Consider the following 12865-nt stretch of genomic DNA (forward strand, 5'->3'; position numbering starts at 1 on the left):
GTGGTCTTCCCTTTTCACTCTTCTTATTGCTTGACTCAGAGTAACTTTCACAGTTGTTGTCTGTTTCCCTGATATATGGCAGTTGGTATTGGTTCTTGCCTGGATTTTGGTATTTTATAGAGTGTGATTGTAGCTTGGCTATATGGTAGCAGTTGCTGACTCTTCTTGTGTAATATATGAAGAGAAAGAGTCCTCCAAAGATAGAATGGGGAACATAAAACAGCAAAACGCACCAGTGGTGGGTGGGGGAAACAAGAGAAAAAAAACCCCAACAACAACAAAAACTAGAATGAATACTGCAGTCTATAAGCTCAGAAAAGGGAGAGGAGAGAGAGAAGAAAATTAAAAATCTGTAGCCTAATATGAGTATGATTTTAATGTCTTCTCTTCAGCTTCTTGCTTTCAAAACTGCCTTGGAGATTTCAAGATGCCAGTGTTGGTTGTTATGCTATACCTCAGGCTTTAATTCAATTTTTGCCCTGTTTTGTTTTTAAACTTTTTTTCCCTCTCTACAGCCCTGGCCTGCCTTTTCCCGTATTAAAAAACAAACAAAAATATTGTTCAGGGCCTGCTCTTGAGCTGAGTATCTGTGTGCATGTGTGGCAGAAGAACCCACCAGTAGTGAGGGTGTAGGTGTCCACTCGCTCAGGGCCCCCTCTAGCCACCAGAATGGAGGTATGCAAATAGTGGGCACACCAATGACCAGATACCAAAAACAAAGAAGATTAGAACAAAGCAAAACTGACAAAGTGTATTGTCCACCTTTGCTCCAAGGTTCCCGCGACATCTTTCCATGGTGTTTCTGCTCCCCTGCTTGGTCTTGCCATTTGGTTTTGCCCAAGATGTCGGCTCTCATCCTCCGAGCCTGCAGATTCAAAAGTCCGTGATTTCTTCCTTCAGCTTCAAGTTCCACTAACTATAAGCCTTCAAACTTTTAAAATATTCCTATCTCTGTGGTCCAAGTTTTGGGGCTCTGCCCTGGATCTGCTTTCCTGGTATAATGTGGTATGGCTGACGGCATACTTCACTGCACCTCCACCCTAGCCACCATCAAACCCTGCCCTCTCCATTATCTTTCAATTGTTTTATCCATTTACTTTTTGAAGCTCCCCTATATATGTATACACAAAACTCAAAAATATCAGTGACTCTGATAAACCTTAAACTATCAGTGTACTGTAGTTTTTTGGTTAGACCCTCTTCTCCAGGTACTAATTCAAGGGCCCATTCTACTTTTTTTCTTGAGGAATCTGATATTTTCAGTATATGGATTACAAGGGCTTCTGGTAGTCTTCTACATTCCACCCAGCCAGACAACAACAAAAAACAACAGCAGCAACAACAGAAACAGCAAGGAATGAGTATAGGAGGTATTTATGAAGCAGACCCAAAAGTGAGACATATATTTGTATTCATTGTTTCATTGGTTTGGACTAGTCACATGGTTTCACTTAGCTGCAACATTTTCTGGGATATGTAGTTTTTGACTGGATAAACACTTTGCAGTAACAACCCTGTATTATGTAAGGGGAGCATGGATGTTTAGATAGAGATAGCTTTCCCTGTTTTACAGAGATTGCCAAATTACCCACCAAAATGTAACTATTTATATGTTAAACAACAATGTATGGGTAGTTCTGTTTTCTTGAGTCTTACCAACTCCGGATATTTGCCAATTTGCTGGTGGAAAATAGTCTTGTGGATTTAGTTTGCGTGTCTTGGATACTAATTAGGTGAATCAGCTTTCCATTTTTATTGTTGTTAATAGTGTCTTAAAGTTGGTTCCAACTCATAGAGACCCAGAAGAAGCAGCTGGTGGGCTTGAACTGCTGACCTTTCAATTAGCAGTCCAGCATTTATCCTACAGCAACACACCAGGACTCCTTCCATGTTTATTAGCAACCTCTATTTTTTGTGTGAATTGTTTGGCCATATTCTTTGTCCTCTTCCTCTTTATCTGGTTGTCTTATTGATTTGTAAGTGCTCTTTAGAGACTTTGCTTATTAATCCCTCTGTGTCACAGGTAATTCACATAATCTAACCAGTTTTTATTTTTCTCTTCCCTTTTCCAGTTTATTTTGCCATGCATATGCACTTAATTTTCATATACTTAAATCTGTCAGTATTTTCCTTTTAGCCTTCTGGGACATCGTACTGTATCCATATGTTGTTGTTGTTAAGTACCGTGGAGTTGGTTCCAACTCATATGTACTGAATCAATTCCAAGACACATTTTAATGGTTCAAGATGAAGCAGCAAGAGGCTCTCCTAGTCACATGGAGGGACTCCAAGTGGAGTGGCTCTGCATGGTCATGTGCCTTTCTTCCTTTTCTCTGTACCTTGAACCAATCCATGAAGATGATTTAGTGTGCCATGATTGATTACTTGCCCACTTTTTTAACTAGTGGGGTACCTTTCAAAACCCTAGTCAATGGATAGCTCCCCAGAAGAATGGTGTTTAAGTAGAAGCAAAAGACACCCTCCAAACATGCCTAAGATGATGAAAATCTTATTCTTTTCAACTATGATGGTTTCATTATTTTCAGTGTAAAAATTTGACCTGTGTGAGAAATGAGGACGAGAGTGATAATATGGAGGGACATAGGGATCCTTCGATAGATATCTTTATACCTTAAAAGAAGATGACCTCGAAACTTATTTTGTCATCCAGTTTTAGTTTGATCACATTTCCTTCATCTAGTATAGGACTTTTTACAGTGGGCTTTAACACAAAACTGATTTAATTTGTCCTAACCAAATATTCACAATCTCCACTGGACATCTTTATGAGTAGTAAGGTATCCCAATAGGAGCAGATATACAGAAGGGTCCCAGAGCACCACAGATACAACAAACTCCCTGATCATGGGGGAAATGGTACACCTTAAACCCCTTCTACCTCCTCCTTCAATTTCTGATGAGGTAGGAAGCATGGCTGAGCCTCCCTTAGGGAATAAAGAACAAAAGTGCACAGGAGACTGGTTACCTTCATCCTACCTGTGTGCCCAATCAGGTCTCCTGTGGGGACCATCATGCCTGGAGGCTCAGCAGTGACAAATTCTTTCTGAAAATGTGTCTCCAAGTGTTCAGTGAAAGCTTCATTATTTTACCTTTTAACATTTGGAAAAGCTTTAAAAACATTTGGAAAAGCTTTTAAAAATCATTCTCTTGTGTTAAAGATATATTTACTTCAGATTCAACAATGACTTCAGTTTCAACCCTGTTTCTATGTCTTCACTTAAATTCCAGAAAGAAAAACAAAAACATTTTAATGTTAAAACATGTACATACAATCACATTTGTATAAAATTCTTTCACTCAATATGATCCCATTCACTGATTTTTCCATCTCTTTATGTGCCAACTATCAGGAATGATTCTTTCTTTTTAGTGTATATTATTTTTTTGTTTTTTAAATAATGAGCATGCATTATTTCTGTAAAAGCAATGAACATTCCTTCTGAAGAATAAAATCTGTGATAAGACAACAGTCTTATGCTTAGAGTTGGATATATTTTCCTCAGAACATGAATAAATGTGGTTTATTGGCATTTATTCGTTGTAAATCTGTAGGGAATTCTACCTAGAGCCTCAAAAGAACTCAGTTAGGAAGAGAAGAAACAGGAAGAAAGGAAAAGTGAACCTCAACAAAAGGGGCAGGCCTCCAGGTCTGGCATTAGGTCATGTTTGGAGGGAGCGCCCCTCATATTTCTGTAGCAGAAGACTGCTGGTTTCCATCTTTGGACATCCTGTATGTGCTGGGAGTTAGGTTTCTTACAGACGTCAGCACCCAGCAGGTACTCAACAAATGCTTAATTGTGCATCCTACAGGTACTCATAAAATGCATAACTGATGTGTAGTTTCCCTAGAGGATGATTCTTCTCACCACACCTCTTTGTCTTTCAGATTAACAGGCTTTCAACTGCCTGCCACAATTGTCAGTGTGGCCACCACCCTGTCCCTGCGCCTCATCAGCGACTATGCAGTCAGTGCCCAAGGCTTCCATGCCAACTATGAAGGTAGGTGACCTGGAGCTTGAGGTGTGATGTTGTAAGTGCCACAGGCAGGGTCTTGTACTCTCAGCGTCAGGGAAAACTGCTTTCGAATCCAGAGTCACTGCGTTTGTCCCTCTCCTAACAGGCTGCTTACTAACCAGTAACTCAGTTACTTAAATTGCCCTTTCTTGGTCTCCAGGAAACTCAGAATTGAATTGGAAGCTCAGCTGCAGTCGTTTATCCTGAGGGCCTAGTTACATCTACTTTTCTATCCCTTTAACTGGCTTTTATTGTGTTTTTATTTTTTAAAATTCTGTGTTCCATCAGACTTAATTGTGTAAGGTACCTCAGCTTGTTTTTTTGAAAATAGGAGCAATATGAACCCTAAGTAAAAGACACAAAATAAGTAGCTGAAAACATTTCTCCTCAGTGTGGTCACTGCAAAGATTCAGTTCTTATGTGATTCAGAGAAGAACAATCCATTTTTCTGTAATAGCATGGATTGGGGTTTCTTGGTTTGAGCTATGCAAATAATTTCCACTTCTCTCAGCCTGTATAAATATGATGTTAGCATTCAAATTAACACTAATATCTTTAGATTATACACTATTATTATTATTAACTTTATTATGTTAGTTCAGAAGGTGGTACTTCTAGATCTCTGTCATTTCCCTGAGAAATTTACATCTCATTAATAGGTAATTATGCTGCTCTTGGCTAAGACCTGCACTGTTATGTTGTGTTGAGATCATTAATAGGCATATTTTAAGACTGTGAATGATAATTAATAACAGTAATGACATAACACCCTAGTAAAGCGTGCCAGTTACTAGGAAGCTTTCTTTGTCTTGCCTTTGTTCAAGAACTAAAGAGTAAAGGATGCTTTCTTGAATGAAGCTCTAGGAAAATGGAAATAGATACCACCTTTTCTTGTTCAGGAGTTCATCATGGACCCCAGGCAGGTCCTACCGCCTACTTTAGGTGGCACGAAGTAGAGAAAGGCAGTTCAGTGCTTTAACAAGACTACATGAGGGCATGCTTTAACAAGACTACATGAGGGCAACTTCAGCCCCCTGTACCTAAGAATTCCTGAGAAAGTTCTACATGCCTTTACCTGAGGACCTCTGACACCCATAGTCCCCTTTAACTGAGGGCCTCTGACACCCACAGTAAACTTTACCTGAGGGCCTCTAACACCACAGTAAACTTTACCTGAGGGCCTCTGACACCACAGTAAACTCTAACTGAGGGCTTCTGGCAAAGATCTGCCATTATTTAAAGTGAGAACTCTCTTCAGATAGTCCAACTTCTTAAAAAAAAAAAGATGGTCTCTTCCTAATATCAAGTGAAGTCCTGGTATAGGTGGCACTATAGGATAAACACTGGGCTGCTAAACACAAAGTTGGTGGTTCAAACCTACCATCTGTTCCTGGAACACCCTATACAGAGTCACTATGAGTCAGAACTGACTTGATTGCACTTAACAACAATATCAAGTCTGTGGTCTTGCCCATCCTGGCTATATCGTCACCCTGAACTCCATCCTCCATCCTGTGAGAGACCTTTCAGATGCTTCTTAAAGTCTGTCATGGCCTTCCATGATACACTGGTGTTAGATAGAGGGGTGGTGGGCTGAGTCAAAGAGGAGGAGAGTTTGGTACACAGAGAGAGGATCCTTGTGGTGCCTTCCATTTGCAATCCTGTGGATCCCAGTGTCACACTGATCCCTGGCTACTTCCCACTCCTCAGAAAACAATGCCAAGACTTCTCCATTCAGACAGAGCAGATTTGAGGATATATCAGTAGACTCTTTTGAAACAGAGGTGCTAGCCTGCAGTTCATGGGCAAAAGTCTATTTTTGAGCATAAGGAGGTCTGTGAGCCACCGGAAATTATAGACAAAATTCTGTGTATGAGGACATTCACATTTTCCTTCCCCTAAGAAAGGTTTATAGCAGGAATTAGCCAACTATGGCCCTTGGCCAAAACCAGCCCCAAACTTGTTTTTATAAATAAAACTTTATTGATATATATCTCCATCTTGTCAATGACTGCTTTCCTGAACAAAGCTGCAGAGATGAATAAGTGTAACAGAGATTTATGGCCTGCAAAGCCTAAAATATTTACTCTCCGGCGCTTTATTGAAAAGTTGAGAGCCCCAAACTGAGAAAAAACAGTAGTCATTAGCTAGCCTATTCATATCTGAATTAATTAAAATTAAATAAAATGCTAAATTCAGTCCTGCAGTCACATTAGGTAAACATCAAGTGCTTAAGTGGTTGGTGGTTATGTGCCATGGAGTCGGTTCTGAATCTTAGTGACCCTGTATAGCGTTTCCGAGGCTGTCAATCTTTATGGGGAGCAGAAAGCCTCATCTTTCTCCCAAGGAACCACTGGTAGTTTTGAACTGCTGACCGTGAGATTAACAGCCCGGGTTGTCATATTAGGCAATTTGGCATTTAAGGTGACTTCAGCCCCTATAGGAGCTCTGCTATTGTAGTGGTTATGAGTTAGGCTGCTAATCTCACAGTCAGCATTTTGAAACTACCAGTGGTTCCATGGGAGAAAGATGATGCTTTCTGCTCCCGTAAAAATTTACAGCCTCGGAAACCCTATACGGGGTTGCTGTGAGTTATAACTGACTCCCCAGCACGTAACCACCAAACACCATATCAGCCCTCTGGACCCTTGTAGAAATTTCTATAGCCTTCTAAAAATTTCTATTGAACAGCACTGAAGTAGAGCGTTCATGAGATTCACCAAAGAATCTGGCATTCAAAAGAGGTTACAAGACACAGTGACCATGTGTGCAGAATAGGGCTGCCCCATAGGGTTTTCAAGGCGGTGAACTGTTGGAAATACATCACCAGCCTATCTTCTGGAGTACCTCTGGGTGAGTTCAAACTGCCAACCTTGTGGCAGGTAGGTTCTTTTTCTTAGCTGTCTGGCACACGTGAGGGAGCGGAGACATGAGAATTCTCAGCATTTTCCCTTGGGACTCACAGGAGAGAAGGCAGGCCTGTCCTACCTAGTCATGTGACAGGTGCTAAGAAAAACAAGTCCAGAATGATCTGACCTTATGTAGTTCACCCTGCTGAGTCTTCTGCTTCTTTGGTCGGTCTGGGTCTCGGCCCAGCGAAGACAGGTAGCCTGTAGCTGAGTGGGTCCATGCAGGGTTTCTGCAAACTTCCCAGTATGTATGGCTGTCTTTGAACTGCTCAAAAAGGTAGATCACAGATATCTGTGAGAATAAGAAGGCAGGTGTGGCTGTCACCAAACCTGATTGGTTTTGCTTGGGACTGGATCACGGGGCAATTTATGCATCTGGAAAAGTATATTGCATTCACTTTTGGGACACCCAGATTGGAGGGGCATGGGTTGCTGAGGTGGAAGTAGTCAATAGGGGGAGGTTCCTGCTATGAATATACTTGTGTGGTTGGTTCATCCATAGTGGCGGCATGCTCCTCTCTGACATGGGGGTATATGCTGTGAGACTGGACAATCTCACATTTAGGGAGTTATTGCTCAACACTGACTTTGGGAAGCTGAAAATGACTAAACTAACGAAGTGGGTATACTTGGAAGCTGCCTGGGTCTCGGTGCAGTGAGGCAGGTTATAGCAGTGTGAAGAACTCTATGAAGGGCAGACTCTCAGAGAAGGTAGCTCCTTCTTTCAATTGCAGGGTTCACCTTAGTCACTTGTGCTAGACAGAAAGCAGACAGACACATAGACAGACAAGCTCCAGAGGAGAAGCCCCAATCAGAACAGCTCTCATTCTCCATTCTGGAGGTCACTGTCTCCGTTTCACAATGGCATCAGTACCCTGCTCTCTGTAGCTCCCCTTGGCTGACAGTCTTGAATGTTTGCTATCCAAGCAAGCTAGATCCTCCTCCGCTCACATTCAGAATGTGAAAGTGCAGATAAGGAACTGAACTGCTGGTAGGGATCTGGGAGCAAGGTGATGTCAGGTGAAGAGTGTCAGCTCACAGCTGCTGCAAGGGGAAGATCAAAAAGGCCATTCGTCAAACCATGAGATGACAGGAGATGCTTGAGATGTAATCCCTGGGGGCAAGAGCATGAGCCATCACTGTGGACAGGAAGGAAGGGGATCAGCTTGTATTAAGCACTGACTGTGTGCCAAGCACTTTACATAGATTTTCTCATCTAATCCCTGCAATCACCCTGTGGACAAACCCTGTTATCTCCATCTTCCAGATGTAGAACAGGTACTGGGTGGGGTGGGGTTTAGGGATGGGCAGGGGGACTGGTGTTCAGTTTAGAGACTTGGTGGCCAGAGGTTTTTGGGTTTTGTTTTGTTGTGATTTTTTGAGTTTTTTGTTATAGTGGTTTTATATATATATGGTGATGGTGGTGATGTGCTGTGGAGTCGATTCTGACTCACAGCGACCCTGCATAGAGTTTCCGAAGCTGTAAATCTTGATGGGAACAGAAAGCCTCATATTTCTCCTGTGGAATGGCTGGTTGTTTTGAACTGCTGGTTTTGAGATTAGCAGCCAAACTCTCGTAACCACTACGCTACCAAATATAGATATATATATAGTCCTGGTGTGGCATGATAGGCTAAACACTGGATCGCAAGGTTGTTTAAACCACAAGATCGGTGGTTCAAACTCACCACACACACACATTTATCTATGGTGTTGTTAAGTGCCCTCAAGTCAGTTCCAACTCAGCATTTCCAAGGAGCAGCTGGTGTGCTTGAACCATTGATTTTGTGGTTCAAACCAATCTTGCAGTCCAGTGCTAATCATACAGTGACAAACCAGAACTCCTTATATTTATTGTTGTCATGTGCCATCGAGTCAGCACAGGGTTTCTGAGGTTTCAAATCTTCATGAGAACAGAAAGCCTAATCTTTCTCCCACAGAGCTGCTGGCAGGCTCAAACTGCAGACCTGTAGTTCGTAGTCTAGTGCTTATTGCATGGAGCCTCTGTGTTTCCATAAAACCTTTGCCATTGCAACATTTTTCTACATGCATAACTCAGTGAAGGCAGCGAGAAAGAGGAAGACCCTCAACGAGATGGATTGGCACAGTGGCAGCAGCGATGTGCTGAAACGTAACAGCAATTGTGAAGATGATGTAGATTGGACAGTGTTCTGTTCTGTTGTGCGTAAGGTCACTATGTGTTGGAATTGACTCAGCAGCACCTAACAGCAACAACTCAGTGGAATTGATTAAGCTCACCGTTTCTGATTTTTTTTAAAATCACTTTTGATGGAAGCTCAGTGTCCCCTAATCAATGAATGACTGACTCTTTCTTTCCCTCTCCCTCCTACCTTGGTCATCACTAATAAAGATTGATTTCTATAAAACGAGTTAACTAGTTACCAACTCATAGCAACCCTGTGTAGGGTTTCGAGTTGAATCTGGCTCATGTGACCTCATGGATTTCAGAGTGGAAATGTGCTCCACGGAGTTTTCAATGGCTGAGTTTCCACAAGAAGACCACCAGATCTTTCTTCAGAGGTGTCTCTGAACAGATTTGAACTTCTAACCTTTCAGTTAGCAGGTGAACATGTTAACTGTTTAGATCACACAATTAATTCCTTGGTCTCTGTTCATTTGCCTAGTCTAGATAGTTCATGCAAGTGGAGCCAAACAGTATGTGGCCTTTTGTGACTGATAAGTTCACTCAGCATGCTGTTCCCAAGGCTCATTCATGTTGGATCAGGGTGTCCTTTCTCTTTATGGCTGAATAATATAGGCAGATCAGTTTGTCTGTCTGTTCCTTTGTTATGGACCCTTGGGTTGGTTGCATCTATTTGGGCTATGGTGAATAATGCTGCAGTGGATCTTGATGTATAGGTATCTGTTGGCATCCTGGCTTTCCATTCTTTCGTGTATATACCTAGAAATGGAATGGCGCTGTGGGATAAAGCACTGGACCACAAGGTCAATTTGAACCACAAGGTCGGTAGTTCAAACTCATCAGCCACTTCTTGGAAACCCTATACAGGGTTGCCATGAGTCAGACCCAACTCCATAGCACTTACCAACAACCACCACCAACATGACAATTCTATGATTAGTTTTCTTAGAAACTGATGACTGGGAGTTTTAATGTGTCTATACATTTGGCCTGTCTTAAATTCCCTGCAAAACATGTAGAGTAAGGCAGAGGCCTGTGGCTTGATTTCATGAGCAGGTAAACTGGATCTAGTCAAAAGCAGGGGAGGAGGAGTGGGGATAGAAAGTTTGCCTAGGGCTTCAGTGCCCTTCCAGACTGTATGGGACATCAGTGGAGACAAGAAGATCTTTTCTAGAGCTTCTCATCCAGAGTTGCCAGATAAAATACAGGACACCCACTTAATTTGAATTTCAGGTAAAGGATGACTAGTATATTCTATGCAATATTTAGGATTGTTAGTGTTATATTGTTACTGTTAAGGGCCATTGAGTCAGTTCCAACTCATAGCAACCCAGCATTGGGTTTCCAAGGAGTGGCTGGTGGGTTCCAACTTTGTGTTTAGCAGTCCAGTGCTTATCCTACAGTGCCACACCAGGATTCTATTTGGGATGTACTTATACTAAGAAAATGAGTCACTTTCTTAGCTTCTTAGTGCCCCTGTAACAGAAATACCACAAGTGGGGAGCTTTAACAAACAGAAATTTATTTTCTCACAGTTCAGAAGGTGAGAAGTCCAGATTCAGGGCATTGGCTTCTGGGGAAGGCTCTTGCTCTGTGAGCTTGGGCGGGGGGGGATCTTTGTCTCAGTTTCTCAAGTTGTGCACTGGTTTCCCTTCATGGTCTTCAGTTTATGTGGGTCTTCCCCATATCTCTTTCTTTTGTGCCTCATCTGCTCTTTTTTATCTCAAAAGTGATGTTCATTAACAGAACCACAAAACTTCTATTCCTAAGTGGGATTACATTCACAAGTACAAGTTTTGGGGAAATATAATAATTCAAGCCATAACGTTGCTTATTTGAAATTCAGATTTACTTGGGAGCCTTGCATTTTTGTTTAATCTGGTACCCCTATTATTAATACTAAGTCTGGGCCCTCACCCCGTTCACCTCTTTTCTGGCTCCCAGATCTGTCCTGTCCTGTTCTGCCTAGCTAGGGCACCTGTCCACCACAGAGGGCTGTGTGTCAATTTAGACATGTCTCTACACATACACACACATGCACACAGTGGTCCATGTATACTTGGGACTATGCCGTATGTGCAGTTCTGTGATCTGGTTAATGAGGCTGGCATTGTTGCATGGTATAAAAGCAGCCCTGCTTTGTTCTTTCTACTGAATAACTATAAAGGAACCATTGTAGCTCTAATAAGGATTTTCTTCACCTAAATGTCAACCAATGTCCACAAAAGCCGACTGGTTAAATAATTGTGGCTTGAACATACCACAAATATTGAAACAATCATCATCTGAGGACATTTAGATGAAGAATATTCTTGTCTGTGTAATTTATACTCTTGTCATTCTTTTTGGAATACATTTTTAGAAGTGCAATTGCTGAGTCAAAGACTGTGTGGCCTCTACCTTTTGAAACCTACTTCCAAGCATCTTTAGAAAGGTTACACTAATGTACGTTTCTACCAAGGGTACACAATAGGGCCTGGTTCCTCCCCCCTCCCCCACTGCATTTCATTTTGGTGAGTTTGAAATCAGTTACCTTGATTAAAAGATGTGAAAAGTGAAATCTCCTTTGTTGTTCTGATTTGCATCTCTTTGATTGAAGGTAAGGCTGATCATTTGTTATACCTTACTGGCCATTTGTCGATCATTTGTAAATTGCCTATGTCTGTGTCCACTTTTCCATTGGGGGTTAGAATGTTTCTTCTCATTTTTGGTAAATGGCTTTTGTAGATTAAGGATATTAACATGATGAATTTCCTTTTTGATGAGCAGCAGTTTTCATTTTTATGCTGCTTATTTTATATTTTAATTAATTTTTTTCTTTTATGATATCTGCCTTTGGTGTCCTGCTTAGATAAGCCATCTCTATGCCAAGGTCAGATAAATCATCACTTAAATGTCTATCTTATGGTTTGAGAGTTTTAGTGCTAAATTTCCTTGTTCAATCCTTCTGGGATTCAGTTGTCTGTCTTGGTTTCCTTGATTCCCTCTCCAATACTCAGTGTGCTTGTCCACTAGTCCGAATCTCTCTTTGGGTGTGTCTAAGCCTGTGTGTTACACCCCAATTTGCCTCTGGGGGTCTCTCTATGAGGTCTCTAGATTTGGACATTATTTCTGCCACCCCAGCCCCCAGGCTTCCCACCCTCCTCTGATACAATTCTCAAAGATTGTCTTTTCCAGACCCATCAGAACACAAACTGCAGTTATAAGCAGATCAGAAATGTTAATTAAGTAACCGTCTCTGCAGGTTTCTAATGCCGAATCCGAGGTGCCCCTCTGCATTTTCACAGCATTCGCCTTGAGCAGTCATGTTGACTTTTCGGTGACAGAGAGCTCTTCTGAGTGCTGGGTCTCAGTCTCTTGGTTTTAGTAGTTTTGATGTCAAAATAGGCATTTCTCTGCTGAGCTAAGTCTAACTGCCATCTTGGTAGCGCTCTATCAAAATAAAGAAAGCTTATTTAAAAATGAGAATGACTGCATTCCATTTGTATCTCTATCTTGAAGCTAAGATGAGAAGCCCTTTTCCTTCTTTTCTGTTTCCCCCTCAATTTTATTATTTATTTAGGTGAAAGTTTATCGAGTGAATTCAGTTCCTATTAAACAGTGTTTACACAGAATATTCCATGCCATCGCTTACCATTTTTACAATGTGTCTTCATTTTCATTATTTCTATTCTGTTTGTTCCCATTGGTCTAGCTTCTCTTCCCCTCCCTTGCTTTCTTATCTTTGCTTTGGGGTCCATGTTGATTGTCTGGTCTC

General features: G+C 41.6%; 1 protein-coding gene across 1 annotated transcript in view; it reads left to right on the plus strand.

Moving 5' to 3' along the window:
- CSMD2 (CUB and Sushi multiple domains 2) overlaps positions 1 to 12865 on the plus strand; it is a 933956-nt gene that overhangs the window by 205376 nt on the left and 715715 nt on the right. Inside the window, 1 exon segment of the mRNA XM_006862126.1 lies at positions 3908 to 4020. Coding sequence (XP_006862188.1) covers positions 3908 to 4020 — 113 coding nt within the window.

The sequence above is a fragment of the Chrysochloris asiatica genome, unplaced genomic scaffold, assembly GCF_000296735.1.
Source record: "Chrysochloris asiatica unplaced genomic scaffold, ChrAsi1.0 scaffold00047, whole genome shotgun sequence".
NCBI classification, from domain to species: domain Eukaryota; kingdom Metazoa; phylum Chordata; class Mammalia; order Afrosoricida; family Chrysochloridae; genus Chrysochloris; species Chrysochloris asiatica.